The sequence below is a fragment of the Drosophila santomea genome, chromosome 3R, assembly GCF_016746245.2.
Source record: "Drosophila santomea strain STO CAGO 1482 chromosome 3R, Prin_Dsan_1.1, whole genome shotgun sequence".
NCBI classification, from domain to species: domain Eukaryota; kingdom Metazoa; phylum Arthropoda; class Insecta; order Diptera; family Drosophilidae; genus Drosophila; species Drosophila santomea.
In genome coordinates this window covers 24356716-24378718 of record NC_053019.2, presented here as the reverse complement: position 1 = coordinate 24378718, position 22003 = coordinate 24356716, and the positions used below count along the sequence as shown (strand labels likewise).

The following is a 22003-nucleotide window of genomic DNA, read 5'->3' as shown; positions in this document are numbered from 1 at the left end:
ACTCAAATGATTCACTCAGGCAGATTCGAGTGTCATAGTTTTCAAAATCAAAACTGATAGAAATGGAATTCCAATTAACGAATATAACACGCGCATATTTAGAGGCTATATGATCTAGAAGGTTACTACCACTTCTTGCTATGATAGCTCATATACTTGGATTACTTCATACCAAGCGTAGACCGTATCTGTAACCGAATGGTTAGTTAACTCTAAACAATCCCCATAAATGTGGCAAAAATCAAGCCGCACATTGTGCGCACAAATAAAAACGCACTAAAGCAAATGCTCGGAAGAGATGTGACTCGCATTCCGTTGGGGGTTAAACATTTTGGTTATTTACCTGCCTAAAAACAAATCGCCGTATAGAGAGATACGTGTATCTATGGCTAGACAAGTGTCAGGCACCAGATAATCATTTCAGTTTACAACTTTTTCCCTGTTCCCCGTGTTGTTGTTGTTTGTTTTGGCAAAAAAGTTTTTGGCATCCCCTCGACTCATTGTCGCGCCTGCTTTATGGGCGTAGCTATTGCCATTGAAGTCGTCGTGGCCGTTGTTCCTTTTTATTGCGGCGTTTATATTTGTTGGCAGGAAATAGCTTTCGTGTGCTCACATTCGATAGATACAATCGCAGCACGCAACAATTTGCACTTCTTTATGTTGCTGAACTTCAAACTTTGTTTGGGATCTTTACCCCACACCACCAAGCCCCCCGATACTTCGGTCCTTTATTTATATAAACATATTTTACCTTTCATGCATGTGCGCACCTGTTCCCCCCTGTTCCCATCCGTCGGTTTATCCGGTGCTATGTGTGATTTTATTTATTTCCGACTGCCTGCCAACTCTTACAAAAAGCCCATAAAGATTTCCAGAATGCGGATACAAATCTGTGCAGGCACACGTACCTACTATCCGAGAGATACACCCTGGGCAAGGCCAAGTTTAAAGATTCGTCCGGCCGCAAAACAGTTTCCCTTTCGACTCCGCATTCCGCATGCGGATCCTGCAGGCTTTATTACATTAAAGGATACTCGTAACGGGTTTGGGACTTTGCCACTAACACCTTCCTCTTCGTGCCTTGAAAAATGACTGCAGCAAAGTTTTATTGTTTGTTTGTAACTTTCAGGCAATCTCCGCTTCAGCAGCACAGGCTAACACTAGAGACCCAGCGGTGAACTCCCACAATCTATGAATTCGAAGAAGGAATTTTCTTGTATTTACATATATACATTAAAGAGCATGTATAGCCACCGAATTTATTTTCAAACAATAGATATACGGTGTATTTTAAGTCCATCCTTTTTAGCATAATAATAGACAAAATACAACACGATAACTTTTTTTAGCCGCAAGACTTTTATAATATGTGAGGGGAGTAAGAAAGGTAGTTATGTGTGTTTCTGGCCCTACGGTTCTTAGCAATGAAATTCTCTGGGATGGATCAAAAGTTTTAATTAGAGTCCAAGACTCAATGGTCTTGTGCTGTGCATATTAATTGGATTAAAAACAAGTTAATTAACATTGAAGTCTGTGAGCGGTTGACCGAACCGCAGGGCGGATGAGCAATAAGTTCCGCAGCTGTGGCTCCCAGAGTGAATCCACTTGCAGTTCTAATCAGCTTAGCACTAAAGTTGCATCATCATCAGTATCTGTAGCATCAGCATCAGCATCTATAGTTGTAGTATCAGTATCAGTATGAGTATTAAAAGGATGATTGCTGCAACGCATCTGGCTACTTACATGTTTAAACAATATTTCTTAATTGAAATGCCGGAGGGCAAACCCACTAACATTAGCAGTGACAGCATATAGCTCATGAGTCTGAGGTTGCCGCAAAACACCAGGATACCAGGATACCAGATCCTGCCGTACCAGGGAATTGTCTGACCCTGCCATCCTGCCCATCCATTTTTTGGCTGCAAGCGAGAGAGCTGAGCAGAAATTAATTACATTGAAGTCATTTATCAAGAAAGTTTATTTCTTGCAGTCAGAGCTGGCCAAAAAAGCCAAAACTAAACCAAACCAAGCAAACCAAGTCGAAACGAAACGAAACGAACTGAACAACAGAGTAGAACCGAAAGCCTGGCCAACTCAACCACATCCCGTCAGTTGTTGTTTCCGTTACTTGGTTGGTTATTGGTTGTTGTTATGCTTATTTTTATTTTTATTTATTTGCCCTGGCCCTGCCTATTGTTAGTGAGAAGTAAATCAATAAATGGCATCGGGCTTTGTTTCGGTTTCTTTTGCATTTTTTCTTTTTTTTTGTTGTTTTTTTTTTTTGCCTTGGAAAACCCCAGATTCAGCCCCATTGTTTTTTCCGTTGAGCTGTGCAAAATAATTGCAAAAGTTTTGCCCAAGCTGGCAAATTGTTTGCTGCATTTTCGATTAGCAAAATGTCAATTTCGAATGAAAATGAAAATAAAAAGCAACTACCAAAGCACTTGGCCAAATTGTCGTTAACTGGCAAATGCCACTACACAGGCGATTCGCTGGTAGTTGGGGCTGGGCTGGCAAATAGTGGATCCTGGACACAGGACACTGGTTATCCGGACATCGGGCTCTCTCTCACTGGCGACGAGGGGATCCATTTTCAAAATTTGATTTCGTTCGAACCAAAAATGGGCAGTGGCCAAACGCCATCCGCAGCACCATCCACCACCACCATCCGCACGAGAAATGGTGCAAGGATGCGGGGTCGCATCTACATGACAGCAATATCCATCACGAGGCTAAACCTTCCACTATGCTTCGTTCTGGCTTGACGATATACAAAAATTGGTTTAATCAACTGTGAAACAACTGCAGCAACGACACTAGCTAAAATAGCCAGCAACAACAAAGGCAGCATCAGCAGCAGCAACAGCAGCAGAAGCGACAAATGTTGCAACTTGGCTGCGTTATAGTGACACGAATGGGCAGAACCAACGGCTGCATTTAAATGAAGCGAATGGTTGAAGAAGGACTCTAAATGCACTATTCAAGGATAAAATGCATCTTTCTAGAGCGAAATATATTGAGACGAAAAAATGGCTAAGATTTAGTTAGGAAGGAACGTGCTATTTGAGTTTAAGTGCTAAATTATCTGCTTATATTTTGTTTACAAATAATTTATATACAAAATATAAGCTAAATTAGTGCAGTTACATTCAGTAGTGTTAAACCAATATTTTCTGAGAATTATCTAAAATGAAAGACAGATTGAAAAGGCTCTTTCAGATATTAGATCCTTGATATTCAGTGTGTGCTGATGTCGTTGCGTGGGTCATGTCGGGCTATCACTATCGATATTCACTTTCCTTGTCAATGCACAACAGCAACACCAATAGCAGCAGCTGTAGCTGCAGAGGGAGCTGCAAGAGCAGCAACGGGAGCAATATCAACTCCAGTGGCCAAGTGCTGTGCCAATTTTAGTTTTACGTATTCCAACTGCCGTCTATATCCATGTAAGGACCAACACTAATATCGATTTATGGGCTATTTGCAGAACTGCCGCGAAATGGACGCCGCTGCCGACGGAGTACCGCCAACGGCGCCAGCTGCGACGGCGACAACGGCCAACAGCGATCTGGACTTGGCGGCACGTCGGCGTCTCTTCATCTCACAGCCCTCGACGTTGGCGACGCGCCGCCAGCAGGCGGTTTGTGTGCGGCGGGCCCACAAAATGTATGGCAGCAGCAAGAACCCCAACGTTGTCCTCGACGGCCTGAACATGACAGTGCCCAAGGGATCCATGTGAGTACCCCATTCGAATGGATTAAGATATACGTACGTACGGTCTAGTTCTCAGTTGCATGCAGACTGTGCGGCTTAGATGGTTGCACACATGCTGAAAGTGTCTCTGGCTGGAGGTGCTGCATGTGCAGCAGGAGCAATTATGCTTAAGTGTTAAAGTGCCTTAAAATCAGTTAAGTCTGTTAGTAACTTTATGAATGCAGTTACCTTTGATTTGGTATCTTTTTGAAATAATAACAACTCCCAAACTTAACCTTACAAACAGCTGGCATACGTGATCCGTGAGCGCAGCTACTACCAGTTTTCCAAGCCAAATGTTTTCATTTTCTAATTAAGCGCGGCAATATGATTTGTATAATGCCAGCATATGCAAATGTGGTGTTTTTCTATCCCAAAACTAAGCTCATTAGACGCCGGCCAATGATTAAAAGCAATGTGTGGGTACCAAACAGAAAAAGCGGAAATCATATGCAGCTCCCCACACGCGAACCGCACAGAACCGTGATGACCAAAATCCGAATCCCAATCCGAAATCGAATATGCAAATTTTGGACTGCGGGCATGGGGATATTGGAATTACGATTGGGATTTCGGTGGGGGGGAAATGGCCGCTAACGAAATGCAAATGCAGTTTCCGCGAGATGCATTGAGCAGTTGGGATTGCCATTGTTTGAGTTTGAGTCCGAGCTGTTGAGTGTTGTGTGAATGGCCGCGAAATGTTACTGACCGCAATTAGCACTCAACATCCGACGAACGAATACACTCGCACACTCAAATGAGGCAGCAAAGTGGCCAAGACGATGAGCCGCAGTCGACAGACTGAAAGTGGGTCAATGTCAGCGCGGCGCTTGAAAAACTGTCAAATTAACAGCGGCAACAACAAATGTGGGCTATTGTCGAGCCCCAGCATCCATTGATTTAAAAAACCAGTTTTTAAGCCGAGACCAAAACCCGTCTAAGCGATCTTCAGAGTTGCCCCAGCGCACAGATACTGTACCTAGGAAATTGATGTCAGTTTTAAGTACCATAGATTGTTTGAAATTTCAAACATTACTTTAAAAACTTAATTTAATTGTAAATTGATGCACGATGATTGATAAGTAATAAGGAAACTGTAATTTGTTTCTTAAACGACCGCCTTTAACGACGCTAATTGGCATTTAATGATTGCTAATCTGTAGGCTAACTTCATGCTAATAACGCTATAACGTTAATTTTAATTGTGTGCTTTTACAAGTTTAAGTGACTTGCAATCTCTTTAATAAAAAACAGAAGATACTTGTTCTAGGAATACCAGTTTGAGTCATCTATCCCTAGTTCTTATTCAGTAATTTGTACCGTGCCCAGGTAAAAACATTTCCGTCAGTGCCAGCCACAAAGTTGAGTAAGATGCAGGGGTATGGCGTTGGCCTGGCCATGATATAACCATTGCCTTGATGTGGGTGTTTGTTTTGGTCATTTAGCGAGATATTTCACACTGCTCAGGCAGCAGCCCAACAGACTTGACTGACTGACTGACTGTCACACTTGAAAATCTGTGAGAAACCAACAACAACAACCACACACAAAAGAGGCACAGCTGGAAAAAAATCACAAAACCGAAACACCAAAATGAAGAAAGAAAAACTGTCAGCGGCGCGTTAGTGTGAACAAGAAGATTTAGCACAAAATATGTCGCCCGGACTCACACTACGGCCTCAGGACTCCGGGTCTGGGGACTCCGGACTACGGACCCGCTTCCACTTCCTCATCCGATTTCCCTGAGCTTTTGGGCCCACGCTGTCAGTCACCGCACCCGAAATGCCTGAGCCTTTTACACTTCAAAATAATAATAATAATTGATTCAATAATTCGATAAGATCAAATACTAAAATGTCTAAAATGCAAACAGGAGAAAAAAGAATATCTCTTTCCAAATTAGTTAATTGTGAATAATTTAAACAGCAATTATTTTAGTTTTTTCTAAATATTTTCTTCAGTGCACACAAAAATTGGGGGAAAAAATTTGAGAAGATTTGTGTTTTTGTTGTCGCCCAAAACTTTGAGCCGCTTTTGTAGGCGCGGCACAGACAGTCTTCCCCATTTTTTTGTTTTTTTTGTTTTTTTTTTTTGTCTGTGGACTGACTGACATTTGTTTTGTTGAATTCTTTGTCCGTGTCCGTGGAAAAGCGGAGGAAGTGGGTGGAAGGTGGGCGGTGTGGGTGGAAGGTGGGTGGGTGGCTGTGAGCCTGTGGCCATCATTCGGATGTCTGAATGTCTGGCTGCTTCATGATAAATAATTGTGTTTTTTCTTGCTTTATTTGCAATGAATTATAGTTATTTTTTTACCCAGCCACCGAGAGCAGAAATCATATACACACTCGTACGGATAGGCAAACAAGACAAGTGTAGACAACAATGAACACTTGAAGTGATGTTTGTGGTCTGGGCCAGAGTGTTTGCAAATAAATCACGCCATTGATGCATAAATAAAGCGCAGAAATTACGCGGTCTCTGCAGCGGCTGAATTTATGGCCATCGGTGTGTGTTTGATTTGGCGGATTGAAAAGTCGCGCATCGGCTGAATAAATTGAATTGCGAAAATGGCTTTTGCAAATGGCAGGCAAATAAAAGCAAGACAGCCAAAAAACTTCACTGACCCACGCTTTCAGCTGCCAGACCGACGAATTAATTGTGACCATCAAATGGACGCGAAAGCTCTTAAGATCTATTTACACTTCCTGTCAATTTTTATAGTAGGTATTTTTGGAGAAAAGTTAAAGGCCGTTCAACATTTTCAAGGGCTGGAAATTAACTAAATTAAGAACCATAACCAATATCAGACCAGAACCGAACAGTAAGTTGCTCGTGGTTTTCCAGCTCAGTTCACTGGAGTGGTTAATTTGCTGACGATTTCATAATCGACTTCCATGCCCATCCGTTTCCGCAGTCAATTACTTAAAGACAAAGTGGTTTTCTTTAAGGCGTCGCTGCCAACAAATTGATCAACTAATTGCTGTCCTGTCCGATGTCTCGTGCGAGTAATTAAATGTTTTATTTCACTGACCCCAAAAACGAAGTGTCCCGCAATGACATCAAATAAAACCACAACACTCGAAACTTCTCCTCAAACTTCAACTTTTATCCCCTGCCATCCCGTCCCACTGCAAACTTGTTGCTCTTGACCACAGGTCGAAGGTTTTCTTGGCCCGAACAGAAGGACATCTTGTGTCTTGTCTTGTGGTCATCGCCGTTTCTGCCTGCCACTTGTATATTGCAAATTGTATTTACCGTATACGAAGTCTTTTCACTTTTACTGCCAAGTTCTTTTTTACTCAAATTCTGAAGCTAGAAGCCGAGAGAGTTGTTTTCATTTAAATTATTTAATTGGAATGATTGAATGCACTGTTTGGGATTTTGAATTTATTTAACTGCAGGAAAATAAATTAATTAATTTTTCTCTCTGTTTCTAATTGCGATTTAATGCTAAATATCCATTTATTTTTCAAATATACATTTTGAAGATTTATATGGGCAGCAGATATGTACCGTGTGTAGTTATTGAAAACATTGCGAATAGTTCAGACTTTGAAATTCGCTCTACCAAAACCATTTGGGCATACCCAGAAGCAGGAATGCAGCAGCATTTCTGGGTGTGCAGTCACCATCGGGTTTTTCGGATGATAATGATGATGATGACGTGACCGCCATCCTTTGCCAGGTGAAACAACCAGGACCATAACAATGACTGCCCGTTGCCGCCATTATTTTGACATACGAGAACTCGAGCCCACTGGGCGACTGAAAAGCAGGGGACCAGACCAGACCGACCAGTTTGGAACAATGGAGAACACGGCGATGTTTTGGGGCGGGAACCCTGCCCCCAGGACCAAGAGGCATTACAATGCTAAAAGCTCAGGGGAAAGGGGTGTTCCGAGCACGCAGAGGATGGGGAAACATGGGCAACACGAAGAAACATAATGGCTGCTTACAATTTGTGAACGAGCATAATGCGAACATTACATCCGCGCCATTGTTCTTGGCCAAGAGGAGGAGGGATCGGGTCAACAGGGTGGATGGGTTGGATGGGCTGGATGGGCTGGATGGGGGGCAGTGGGCCTGGTTGGTAGGTAGGCTGGGTGGCTCAAATTAAATTAAAGCTGTTTAGTTGTAATTGGTCGTTGAGAGGGGTCCAGACAGTTGCCGGGTTGCCATTTGCTTGGTCCCTCCTCTCGACTGGAAGTGACCCTTTTTCTGGGTCCTTGGCAGCGTCGACTTTTGGTTGTATTTCGCTCGGTCTCTGGCTTTGCTTTTTTTTTTTTGCACTTTATTGCACCTACCATGAAAATGGCGAATTAATGGACCATGAGTAACGCTAAATTGAGTTCAGGCACACATAATAAACTTGGCCAATGTCTGAGATTTTTAATCTCCGCTAGCCGCCAGCCGGCAGCCGCTTTTAATTGATTGTAAATTGTTATTGAATTATTCAATACAAAGTCAGGGCCAAGGTTAAGGTTAAGTGTAAGCCATTTTGCAGAGCAGTTTAATGGGGTTATAATTATTTTGTGATAGATTACGTACACGTAACTGTCATTTTCTTTCTTTACTACTTGTGTTTCAATTACAGGTTTTATTTGTGCGTAATAGAAGCTCCATTTCAGAGCTGTAAATAACGTCGTTGATACTTGACTCGGCCTTAACAATTAATGTGTTGTTAACCGTAAATTGATTGTAAAAAAGTATAGCACACTCTGAAAAACATTGCCTAAGTCAAACAAGTGTTACAAATGAACTGGCTAACTAAACATTAGTGGAAAATTTAATGCATTTCACCATTTAGGGAATATACAAATAGTTTTATATTACTTTTGCCACGAATAAAGTAATAAACGGAGTATGGATTCAACGTCAACAGAATTCAGCTTTTACTGATTTTATCTTATTTATTGCAAACTATATTTACCCGATATCATAAACTTAACACTGCAATTGACTTCACGTGTGTAGGCTATGTGTAATTTATCCGGACTCGAGTCTGTAGTTATTTGAGGTCAATAGCAAAATCATTATCTACTAATTACAGACCGATTTATGCATAAACAAATCTACATTTAATGCACCGGACTCAATAGTATTGACCATCAGGGAATGTGGTCATTAGGCCGCACAAAACCTGCCAATCAATAGTTTGTTTAACCTCATACTGTTGATGTCGGTGTTACGCCTTTTGAATTCGACCTGTATTTGCGTAAGAAATTGCTAGCCCGGGCAATAATCGGTCCTGTATCTGAGGTAGTGCGTCAATCGAATTATTATTTCAGTGTCGGCTGTTGATGAGCTTTGATTTCCCTCAGTCACAGCCCGGCAATCACAGTCCGGAGTACAGGAATTAATACATTATTGAATGGCTTTCAACAGAAACTCAAACGCCTTGTTGGACTGTCAATCGATGACCACCCAGGTGACTTTGAGCAGTTACTACTATAATACTGCTAGTTGCCTTCCAATTTTCGTGTGTGCCTACGATTTATCCAGCACAAATAAACCAGCACCCAGTGATGCACTGAAAATAATAAATAATGTTATAGAACGATAGAGTTTAATAGTACCAACACCTACTATTTGTTAAAATACTTCTTTCATTTCTTTCTGTGTGCATCTAATTGGAAGTTCGAGTGGCTGATGGTATGTCAAATCGTTTAGTCACACCACTTTGCCTTGCTGCAATCATATCACTTTTGGTCATTTGTGTCGTTCACACGTGGCCCTGAGATATTCTCTTGTTAAATGAACCTAATTAATGAAATTCTATAGGAGAGTGGAGATTGGAATAACCCTTCTCGAAGGAAATCTTAATCGGGACTGACAGCTTCTGGCTGCTGGCAAACCAATTAAGGTCTCGCTTAATTCTTAAAAAATATTCAAAAGGCAAACAGAAAGCCCAAAGAGTGTTGCAAGGATTAGTCCCTTCAGCCCAGACCACAGCAATAGACTTATTTCCTATTAAAAAGCGGAAATTAAAATCTTTATGGCAAATGATTAACCAATAAGGAAGAACCAACAGAAAAGGGCCACTCAAAGGAAAATCAGCCGGAGAACTTGAAATTTGGTGCTGGCTTGAAGCTATCACTTAAGAAAAAGTCTATTCTTTTTTGGAATAAATATAAAGGTTACCAAAAACAGAAAAAGTCTATTATTTTTTGGAATAAATATAAAGGTTACCAAAAACAGCATACATTTAAGCCGAACTAAAATAATAATATTTTGTTTATATCAAAGTTCGAGACTTGAATTGAAATGTATTCCACTTTCTTTTTTCGGCCTTAAATCCCATTTAGTGGCATCTAATATTTTTTTGTGTGGAGGCCAACTGCCGCTTCAACGCCGCTGAACTGTTTTGGCATATAATTACAGAAAGTGGCCGAAGGCTTAGCCATCCAGCCACATCCCCGTCGCGCCGGAAGTTCAACAGCCGTTGCAATGGCCAGCTTATTAGTCAAATTAGGCATCCAACGGTTGGCGAGGGCCAAGGACTGGTAACTGAGGGCTGGTGGCTGGGGGAGGGTGGGGAAAGGACATCGCGCCACGTCGAGAGTTTGTTTGCCCATTTAGAGAGGGCCAATTGAAGCGTCAAGTGAGTGACGAGCGAGAGGGTAAGACGAAAAACGCAGACAGGACCGGGGCCAACGAGTCCGTAATGAAAATCGATTAAAAATGGCAGAGGGCAATCCGCACTTCCCTGGCCTCAAGATTCCGGCGTAATGGCAAATTAATTGTAAAGTATGCGTCCATTTTGCTTTGGTTTTTGCCTTTGCCTTCGCCTAAGGACACTCCTTGTGTTCTCTTCCTACTTTGCCCGTTTGTGTTTTTTCTCCCACTTTGCCTGCCCTTGGTCCTTTTGAGCGATTGAAAGCGGCATAAAACAATAATTAATTGATTGAAAGAGGACTGAAGTACTGGTCGCGCCAGAAGGCAAAACGTCGTCGAACTTTATAGCCATCGTCATCGAATTCCCTGCACAACCCCCTTTGGTTAAGTGGCATAGAAAATTAGTTCTGCCTGAGAGGTAAAATGTTAATTTTCCGCATATATTTGCCTGCCATTGAGCATTGCAGCTACTTCGCTAGCCTGGACTAGAACTTTATCTAAAAATATCGAAAATATCTAAAAATATCGGATTACGACCTATTTACAGATCAGATTTATATCTCTAGTCCGGAAACACTTTTATTCGGCTATGGTTTCGTAAGTTGAGATGAAATGCAGCACTAGGATATCTTGCTGGCGGCTTTCGCCCCAATTTGGTTCGCTGGAAATTCAATTTGCATTGAGGCTGTGACAAGTGCAGGATAACCGAAAGCATTCAGCAGCGTTTTAAGGCAACCACCACCCCCTTGCCAAGCAGCCGTTCGAATTGAAATTCAAGCAGCAATTATCCAGAAATGAAACGAATTTCGGGCGGTGAAGGGGAAGAAAGCCGTACGGGACTCGGCGTATCCTGGTCCAGGACTTTACATGGTGGGTGGCGAGGACGCGGCATTTGAGTGTTGGCCGCAATTAGGAGCATGCGACGAATTCAATTTGCTTAAGCCCAGTGGCCGCTGTTGCTGCTGCTGCTGCTGCTATGGCTGTTACTGGGAAATGTTTAAATAATTGCATAATGCTCTCAAGTCTGAATCTGGAGATCTGATGCGCCCTCCTTGGCTTCTGTTTGCCCATCCATTTGCTGTCAGTGCTGTGATTTTGCGCTTAATTTGCTTAAGCTGCGCTTCATTCTTGGCTTTCCGCACTCCCTCGACCTTTTTCCCCGACCATTCAAGTGCACTGAGGTAAATTTCGGTGGTATTTAAGACTGCTTTTACAGCTGTTGGTTTATTTGAAGATGTTGTAGCACAGATTGTTGACGGTACAAATTTCCGTAATAATAATAAATTAACTGCGAACTGTTATCTCTTCTGGCTTACAAAGACGTACGATTAAAACGGGAAAGAGCCTTTAATTTTTTTCCGTGAGTGCTGCGGTTGATGCGGAATGGTCGGCTGCTGTCAATGTTTATCCGTGTTAACGCTTTTCCTCTTTGCGGCCACGCACTTAAAATGCTGGTAATTTGCAGTGCACAGCAATATCAAAATGTCAGGCTTTCTTTCTTGTGAAGCCGATGCATCCGTCAGTCAGTTGTTCAGTCCCTCCGTTCATCAGTCCATCAGTCCATCAGTCCTTCAGGCAGTCAGTCACTCAGTCAGTCGGTCGCTCATTGCGGCATAGTATGCGCTGTTGAAAATTAACAATTACGCACCGCAAAAGGAGGCGGCGGCAGTGGAAGTCCCGTGTTGCGGGTTATAAAAATAAACTATGCCGCAGGCATTACAGCGGAAACGGAAGTGCGCATTAAAATTGTGCTCGGCTGGCATGTGTGTGTGTGTATGGGCCCGCAATTAGCAACTCACACGTGCACACACGGTTATGTGTGTGAGTAATTAAAACGGAGTGTGCGCATTTAATAAGTTAAGCGTTCCCTCACCAAAAGCGACTTGTACACTGCACCAATACCTAGGATTATGAAACCGAAATCAATATTAAAACAAAAATGGAAAAGCATAAAGAAGTATATGTATATTTAATGTACTTTCTAAATGAGCAATAACTTTTTTGCAATCTTAGGTTTTGAGCCACTTTCTGCGGTTGAAGTCCCGCTTTTTCCAAGTGTAGATCGCTTTCCAAACATTACTGGGCAGTCAGATACAAAGTTGCTCTCCGATTTTGTATGTCCATTTTCCATTCAAGTGGGCCTCGTGTATAAATCAGGTGTTGCCATACTTTATGTCCTTTGATAAGGAAGGGGCTTACCTCGAAAGGATTATGGGAGCCGAGAATTTACAACTATTTGGGGCGAAATAAATATTTAAAGTGTAGCAGCTGGGCAAATAAAATAGCGCAGGCTGTCAGGCATGATAAAACTTTAACTAGCTGGCTTCTTGCGATGCCACGTATGTGAGCACCCCTTTTATTTCCACCATTAGAATACGTTCCCCACATAACTGGCGGCGGTTTTTTGTTTTTTTTTTAGTTTTTTTTCGTTTGACCTTCCTTCAACATGGCGTATGCGCAACTTCCGGCAGAAATATTACATAAATGCGAAACTATGGAAGCCTGCATGGCCATAATGGCAAAATAAGCAATTAAATTACGTTGGCCAGCACCTTTATTTATATGCTGCATCGCCTCAGGCGAGCCGCAAAAATAACAACGCCAGTGCTAAGTAGAAAATTTCCATTAAAATGGAATTATGTGCGTCAAAACTGAATTTGCATTATTTAGCAAATGCATTTTATTCGCTCATTGTTATGGACCCCTGACAAAATGGCTGCCATTGCAATCGCTAAATTGTTAATTACATGGAATCTACGCGTCCAAATTGCATGGGAATTTTGCAATTGGCTTCGCATCCGCACGCACAACTCAGTGCGATAAATTTAAATAAATACCCACACGGACCTAACTCGGATCCGTTTAGCTTGTCAATAGAATGGCAACGAATCGAGGCTTACGACATCAAAAAACAGTAATTGGCATATGTATATACATATGTACATATATAGATACTCGTACAACCGATGTTTGAAGCTGCACTTCGATGGTGCTGCGTGTTCTGTGCAATTTGTCTCTCAGCTGATTTTGTTGATTCACGCTACATTGTCATGATTTCATTTAGCCTGTAAACAAATGGCCAAACAAAAGGTCTGCACTGTGATTTATTTTGCGCCATAGAAATGGCTAAACATTTCCGCGCACAAAGAAAGGAGGGCTAAAACCCATTCCATAATTAAGTGGTTTCAACTGATTAAATTTTGAAAACGACCAGCTGAAACAACGATAAAGTTCACTTTAAATACGCTTAGAGCTGGACTACACAATATGTGTTCATTTAGATAATAAATTAACTTTTATTCATTTAGGGAAAAAATATAAATTAACTCTCATAAAAACTACAACGCTTTTTATTCTTTAAAGTATTTAATAGAAAATAGGTGATTTCATTAACATGCAGGCCTTTGAAATAAAGCCATTTGTCGAGAGTGTTAATGTGGAAATATGCTCGGTTTAAAACCAATTTACTGTATTCTATTTGAAGGAAGGAAATATATATATATTAATAAAGTCAAAGTCGAATGGGAAAGCAAGCTCAGCACTTTTGATTAATTTGCTCATCTTTGCAGCTGACTTTCGAATGTATTTCTTCCTTCCGGATGACTTACGGATATTTCGTGTAATTTATATAGACTTCGGCCCAGAAGTTAGCGCGAAATTAATGTCTGTCCTTGAATTTTTCATAAACTGCCAATTCAACAGAAAGTTAGCGGGCCCTCGGAAACACACAGATACAGGGAAAACGCGAAAAGTTGGTGGAAAAGTTCATTTGACCAGAGTGGGCAGTGAATTCCTTTGAAAAGCATCTTAATCAGCAGTAAATTCAGAACTAATCAGTGGCCCCATTGTTTGGTCATACTTCTGCTACTTACAAATTCGCAATTGAAGTGCCTGATCACATACTTGCAACCAGCGCATTAGCAAAACCCGCACTTCGAGACCGGGCCAACTTATTGCAACATAATTACGACTTACACGAGCTTCGCTGCATATTAAGTTCGTGCTACAGGGAGTATGGAATCGCAGATAACCAATTTGAGAATAATTTAAAAATTAAGTAACGTCAGTAGTTCGTTTTCCATAAAGCCTTCTATCTTCTAATAAGTTGAGAGCTATCATTAATAATTTATTTACCCTCCGTTTTATCACTCTCTAGAGTATTTGAGAATTTGCGCACATTTTTCACAACCTCTCCTTTGACCGCAATTCAATTATATTTCGTTTTCTTGTTGCTGCAGCTAACCAAATGAAATGTAATTATTTCCTAAACTGTATTATCTCTTGCAATAATTGTGTTTGAATGCAAATTAAATTGCAAATATTTGAAATTTCTCTGCTCATCTCTAGTCGAGATTCTTGACTATCCCCGTTGTCTGGAGCAGCGCATTGAACTTACTTTTAATTATGCTGGCCACATGAACACGGACATTGTTTGCGCTTTGCTTGGCTCTTGGCTTAATAAATTGCAATTGTTTGCAAGCCAAACTTTGCTTGTCCCTCCGATGGCCCAGTTCTGTTTGGTTCCCTGGCTGGCTGTGTGGATTTTGTAATTGGTTTGGTCTGCGTTTGACAAAAGGAATGAAATAAAAGAGTCCGGCTAACAGCAAAAAAATGGATTTGAACGCAAGAAAGTTTAGCATTATGGCCAGCGACGGGCGGCAAACAAAGTTTTCGCAAACATTCAGTCGCAGGAAGACCACGTTTTTTTTTTTTCGTGTGCGGTTAACGAAGCAAATAGAAAAATGTTGCAAATGTTGTCGACCGGCCCTAGCCAAAGTCAAATATTTGGCCAAAGTTCCATAAACCAAATGGCCAGACAGTCCGAAAGTTTGAACAAACTCTCTGTCTGATTTTGCCATTTAATAAGCAATTGTCGTGCATCCAAGAACAGTTGATTAAAATGGCAAAAGCCAGTCCGTCCAAAAATGGAAACAAAAACGCAAGAGAAACTATTTGAATATGCGAACCCTTCTGAAAATTGTCTAAATTATAGGAAAATAACGATATGCTGGTCACTGATATGCAACAGACACGCTGCCAGACAGAGTACGAGAACAAACAAACAAACTGGACATGAGTGCATCCAGCCAGGGTGAAGGGTCTTCTCAGAACCAGATACCAAACCGGAGGACTGGGATGCAGGACGTCCGGAGGATCGGGGCCACATGTTATTGTTTTCATTTGTTTTTTCGTGCCAGAGCACCCGCAATCTACACTCAAAAAAAAGTGTCATACAAACTTGTTATGCTTTATTGAAATGGATATTGAAAACAATCAGCGAATATTGCGATTCAAATTCAATAATCGATTCCTTAAATCCCGAATGCAAATTCAGCAACTTATTTTCTATGTGTACTCCCACAAAACGGACGCACTTGACTAGCAAAAATATTTGGTTTGAAGACGGACAGGAGGAGCAAATAAGAAACATGGCAAGGAACAAAGAAAGCTAAACAAATGCTGACTCGGCAACCGCAAGTAATAGGCCAAGTCTGGACGGGAGTCGAGGTAACAAATAATAACCGAGCACTTTCCTCTTCCGCTCTGCAGTTCTTTTTAGCCTTATTCCTGTCGGACTGGACATGGAATTGTTTAAATTATTTACACAAGCTGGAAAATTAAAATGGACAGCTGCTGTTCAGGGGCTGAAAACGAAAAGCAGAAAACAGTGGAGCAGTGGAACAGTGGAGTAGCAGTAGCAGTCATTGTTATGACTGTTGCAACTGCTTGGGTCAAGTGTTGTGTGTATGGCGGCACGTACTGTACATGGGTGTGGATTTTGTGGAGTGGACTGGACTGAACTGAACCGAACTGGACCAGTAACTGCCCAGGCTGTAGTTCATAACTTTTCATTTTGGCCCCTCTGTGCCACTCCTTCACTTTGTCTTTTGGGGCTTATCCTTTGTGGCAGGCAAATTTTAATTATTACCAGGCAGTCGAGAAAAGGTCCGATTGCGAATCTGTTGCCAAGTCTGAGTTTTATGAGTTTGATTGTTCTTCGGTGCGCACGCATTGCGTATGCGTAATGCGTGCGTCTGTATCTAATTGAAAAAATCAAGTATACGCCATGTTGTGCCACTGCTTTTGACGAAGCAAAAGCACAAGCTGGCAATTGGATGGCCATAACGCACAGCTGTTGCTACATAGTAGCACACTTCCTTTGGCCAACAAAATGGGAGGATTTCTTGGGAATAAACAAATGAAGCCAAGAATACACTGGGGAAAAATAGAATATAACTTTAATAAACTATAACAATTTACTGTAGTTATGTTTTATTTTCCAATCATCAAATATTCTACATAGAAAAATAGTCATATATTTCAGCCGGAGTATCTGGGAATTTCTCGTGAAAAGCTTGCTCAATAATGTAATATTTTGCATAAAGACCACCACCAGGTGGTAGATTTGGAATGTTGATGGCCATTCTTTTCATCAGTCGAATAAGTGTTTCAAAGTCGTGTATTTCGTGCTTCTCAATCACTTCTCTGGTTATCTGAACAATAGTTTGATCAAGGCTCCTCTCGGCCTTGACGGCATCCATATCTACTTTTGGTGCTCCAGGCAAAAGTAGAAGGAGCAGAGTCATATTGTCCCTGCTGCCTTTATGCAAGCAAATATCCAATACGCTGTTGACAATCACTGGCAGGTCATAGGTCACCAAAAGCCGTGAGCTAATAAATTCACAAACCTCGTTGCTAGTCATCACATCCCAAATGCCATCGCAAGCTATTACTATAAACTCATCTTGTTCGGAACGATTGCAAACAGTTATATCCGGTTCCGGTGAAACCATTTGATCGACCTGAGACTTGGAGATATCATTTTTGAAATCATAGTCTCCCAATGCCCGGGAAACGGCCAAAATGCCATTTACCCGTTTAATCATTACACTGCCTCCGGCATTCTGAATGCGTTCTTGTTCTTTGGGCGTAAACGGCTTGTGATCAATTGTGCTGACGACAGCTGTTCCATTTCGCGATATCACAGCTCGCGAATCGCCACAATTGGCCAGATATATTTTGTCCGGTGATAAGAAAACGCAAATGGCCGTGGAGCCACCTTGCTTGTCCTGATACTGCTTTCTCATATCGTCATCCAACTGCAGGAAGCCCTCTCGTATTCCAGCCTCGTATTTCTGCCTTAAAAATGAGTCGTTTTCCAATATAGTACTCAATAGGTGTTCAGCGCAATGCTGTGATATTTGATTGCCAGCGTGACCATCGAATACCGCAAAATAGGACCACTTTGCATGGGGATCCTTAACTCGACAAAAAGCCGCGTGGCTATCCTCCATTTCCAATCGCCAGCCTTGCATGGAACTCACGCAGTAACGCAGACCATTTCCGTGACCCTCCTGAGCATGCTTTTCCGTTTCCGGTTTTTCCAAAAAGCCACCCATTTTATGATCCAGCTGATTTTTACGCAGCACTCGAAATTTTTTTTGACTGTAGCTGTACTCGTAAATCAATAATTTGAGATTTGAAGCAGGGCATTTCAGAATGAGTTTTTCTCTGTGTAGGCTTCTCGTTCTCGTACTCTGAAGCATCTATATCCATCTACACTCGTGACGACTGGAAGTTATTGCTTTTGCAGTATCGAACAATTTTTGGCCAGGCTCAATTAATCAATGACAATTCAATTAGCATCGAGCCCATAAACACACAGAAAATTTCCCCACTCACTCATGGATAACTTTCATCCCGAGTACCCCGAAAACTTTCGATTACGGGCATCTTTCGACGACGAACTAACTACCAAATAACTGAACAGATCGGTGTGGGAATTGAATGGCCATAAGAAAAGTTTACCGTTTAATTAGACAGGCAAATAGGCAGCAGGGAGCGTTACCGAGCCGTTGAGAGTCTAAATGTCAGTTAGCTCGTTCCCCCGACACGGCCAACTACTACTGCTATTCGGTCGCATTCGCATCGCATTCTGGCATTCTGGCGAACAATGAGCTAAATTTTCCATGGAAAACTACTAAGTAAGCTTGTTAATTAAATACGCATTACCGCCCCTGTAATTGCCTGTGACGCGCTGCTTAGCAACAACTACACCTACTAATGAAATGGGGTGGCACAAGGTGCGGAATGGGCTGAAGCATCTACGGAATTCCCACTCCGCCATTGGATGGGGGAGGACACAAACTAATTGTTAAAGTCAAGTGCAAAGTTTCAGCGCCCTAACCATCTCAGTTTCTCTGCCAGATTTTTACCCCTGCACTCGTCAATGTGTCACGGCAAGGTAAATAAAATGATATGGGTATGGGTGCCAAGTAACATATATATAGCCCAGCTCTATTGAGTAGGCAACTTCTTATTAAAAATGTAATTAAAAATGTTTTTGCTCATAATAAAACCCCAAAAAAGCAGAGAGGCAAACTTTGATTAATGGTAAAATTAGGAAAATGGTAACTTTATTTACCCAATGTGGCAGAGACATATCTGTCGCTAAAAAGTAGTTTCAAAACAAAATACAAAGTAATGATCCTTGCCAATCACGCGACTTGGCAATGGCAGTCTTCAATTAATAAGCGCATAATTCATTCCCAGCGAAATGCATGCCAGGCGACCTAATTGCACACACTAATGAACTAATGTACGTTGAAATCATCAATCACGGCCATCCAGAAATGAGTTGCGGAATGCATCGGGTTCAGACTAAATGCCGTCGCAGCAGAACAGCAAAATCACAGAACAGCACAGCACAGCACAGCTAAAAAAAAAAAGGTTAATGGGTTGAAATATCAACATCAACTGGGGTCGTCAACGTCAACGTCTGCATCGCTGCTTATTGTTTGTTTGCACTGTTTTTCCTGCGGGCAAAACAGCAGACCCAACTGTGAAGGTGGACAAAAACAGGGCTTACTAAGGGGCTGAAATATGCGCACACCGCAGGTAAATGTTGGTAATTTGCGACTTGGAATTCAGTTTTTCAGTTTCCAGCGTCTGCTTTAGAGTCCCTGCATAGTTTAACGGCAGCGACCTCTTCTAACACGACACTTGCCCATTTAACGCTTTATGGCATTGCATTTATGCTATGCGATATGCAAAAAGGCAATTGCATGCAAAGTAGCGAAATTCGCCGCAGGAAACTGAAATAAAACTGGGCGGGCATACTCAATTGGCCTGCGAACGATGAAATCGCGACAACCACAAAAAAACAGGGAAAAATATCACACAAAAACATAACAGGTGAATTCAATTAGCCTGCCAAGAGCTGTGACTATTGGAGCATATAGCTAAAAATGCTTATAAAAATTTGAAACCCTTTTTATGTGGTTAAAACTCTATATATCCTTTAATGATTAATTCACCTAGCAAGGATAAAAAGTTAATTTTTCAGACTCAATAAAAGTTAACAACATAACTTTGAGCCTAATTAAGTTTGAACATATTGAACTTCTCTACCACTATTCTTCCTTTTCTCCTTGCACATAAATGTATTTAATTGGGTTTCGTGAGTTGCAGTTTAATTTCGCATATATTTTTGAAAATAGTCTGACAATAGTTCATTTGAGATGAAACACTTAATTAAAGCCAACAAATTATCCACTTTTCGTTAGTTTTATCTCAGTGCTTCAGTTTAGTGGAGTGTTTAATCATATCTGGCTTCATTGTCCAACCCGATGCTTGTTTTTTGCCCACCCGCCGGTTTTAACCAACCATCCAACCAACCTTTTTGGCCAACTCGGGTGTCCTTAAGCTGGACGGAGCAGGGCAGTGCTTTTATTTACCCCTTTGGCTTTTGCTTTGGCTTTGGCTTATACAAGTGTGGCTCTTTCTCTGGCTCCCCCACCTGCAATCGACCTGCATGTTATTCATGGCTAAACACACACCTGCACACCCGCACACCCGCCTGCACACCTTAACCGACCTCAAACCGCGACCCCCGTACCGCTCGACCCCCGACCTCTGCGCCATCTAACTGCCAACTGCCAGACCAACAATTTTCTAAACTCGCGCGCTGCGCACGTAATAAAAAATACGCCAACTTGGGTAAGGTCGTCTAGGGGGGTGGTAAGTGGGCGGTGGGCGGAGGCTGACTGGCGCGCTAAGCTGTGCTAAACATTCCCTAAATATATTTTGCAACAGCTCCTCCACACACGAGATAAGCGGCGCACATACCACACCGACCTGAACCTGAACATGAAGATAGTGCGGGTGGAAAATGTGGGGTGTACGACAAGAGCGCTCGGAAAATGGGGTGGAAAATGGGCTCTGGAAAATGGGCGAAGGGAAACGGAGGGGTTTTGGGCACTAAGAGAGCGCTCAGAGAATACCGTGCGCCGAGCAATGAAACTTTTTGCGCCTGAATATTTTTGCGAAACTATTCACAGTTGATTTTTCACCTGATGCTTTTCATCCTTGTGCCTCGGAAAGTGCGGGTGTGTGTGTGAGTGTGTTGGCTTGTATCTGTGTTGGCAAGTGCACCTGCCGCCGAGTCTTTGTGTGAGGGCTTAAAATATTTGAGCGGCATGCACACACGGACGACTCCTTGCCCGAAAAATATCCGACTATCTGACCAGCAGAGTTCTGGCCTCCTTTTGGTCCCAACTCAAATGCAGCTCCAATGCCAGTTGAATTTTTCCGATAGGTTTGCCCTTTTTCTACTGCCGGAATTTACAGATTTACTTGTAATTATCTTTGCTCGCAATCCAAAGGAATTTAGCCAGGGAACACCAAGGGGATTTGGAATTTAAATGGCTGTAAAGGGACATGGAAAAGACAGTACTTCACTTCTACAACATATTAAATGCATCGAAATATAACTAAGGAATTTGTGTTTAAAGTATAACTAACATTTATTTTAATTTTAAGGAACTAGTTAGTTTTAAGACTATTTTTGGTGGAATCCTGCGAAAGAGCCGCTCCTGCAGGAAACCATCTGCATACGTGTACACTTAAGCTCATTATATAGTAAAAACGACTTTAAGCTCAACTAACCGTGTGCAATTGCAGATACGGTCTCCTGGGCGCCTCTGGATGCGGGAAAACCACGCTGCTCAGCTGCATCGTCGGACGACGTCGCCTCAATTCTGGCGAGATTTGGGTGCTCGGCGGTCGACCCGGGTCTCGGGGTTCCGGAGTGCCGGGTCCCCGGATTGGCTATATGCCACAGGTGAGTTGACCTCGCCCATACTGCGTCGGCTGCCTTCCACTTTCCACTTTTTGTCGGGAAACTGCTACATTTTTCATGTGCTTTTTATTATCCCATGCCAGAGCCGACTAAATTAAATCAACGCAATAAAATGGTGAAAGCACAAAAGAAAACGTATACCCACTCACACAGAAAAAGAGGAAAACTTTTCATTTTCACAATCCATAAGAATAACTCAAATGCACTTTGTCTGAGCAAAAGCGGTGCTAATTTTAAAGAAAAATTTATGTTTTTTAGATAAGTAAAAAAAGCTAAAATATTTTCTTGTCAAGCTATACAAATATTTAATCTAAATTATTTATGAAAATTGTAGAATTCTTAAGTTTAAAGCATATTATAAATTGCCAATCTTCATTAAAGTCCGCTGGGAAAAGTGGAGTCATAAACCAGCGATGCCGAAAAGTGGGCTGTGTTTTTAGGAGGAAACCGTATTCAGCTGGCGAAAATTTATAACATCCGTATTCCAATTTTGGTTTA

At 41.9% G+C, this 22003-nt stretch overlaps 2 protein-coding genes and 1 long non-coding RNA gene across 3 annotated transcripts in view; 1 reads left to right on the top strand and 2 right to left on the bottom strand.

Annotated features, from left to right (window-relative positions):
- The window catches only part of LOC120451798 (ABC transporter G family member 20), a 46401-nt gene that overhangs the window by 10128 nt on the left and 14270 nt on the right, over positions 1–22003 (top strand). The window contains exons 2-3 of the mRNA XM_039635753.2: positions 3488–3735; positions 21328–21487. Coding sequence (XP_039491687.1) covers positions 3500–3735; positions 21328–21487 — 396 coding nt within the window. The 5' untranslated portion in view covers positions 3488–3499. The remainder of the gene's footprint in view (positions 1–3487; positions 3736–21327; positions 21488–22003) is intronic.
- LOC120451800 lies at positions 1291–7093 on the bottom strand. The gene is made up of 3 exons (XR_005616410.1): positions 7006–7093; positions 1744–1934; positions 1291–1673 (listed from the first exon to the last, which is right to left on the bottom strand). It is a non-coding gene; the product is annotated as an uncharacterized LOC120451800 (long non-coding RNA).
- LOC120451799 (protein phosphatase 1B) lies at positions 16633–17864 on the bottom strand. The gene has a single exon (XM_039635754.1). The coding sequence runs from the start codon at positions 17763–17765 to the stop codon at positions 16662–16664; it is 1104 nt and encodes a 367-aa protein (XP_039491688.1). The 5' UTR covers positions 17766–17864; the 3' UTR covers positions 16633–16661.

Excerpts from the sequence above, each read along its gene's own strand:
- LOC120451799 (XM_039635754.1), bottom strand. The coding sequence starts at position 17,765 with ATGGGTGGCTTTTTGGAAAAACCGGAAACGGAAAAGCATGCTCAGGAG.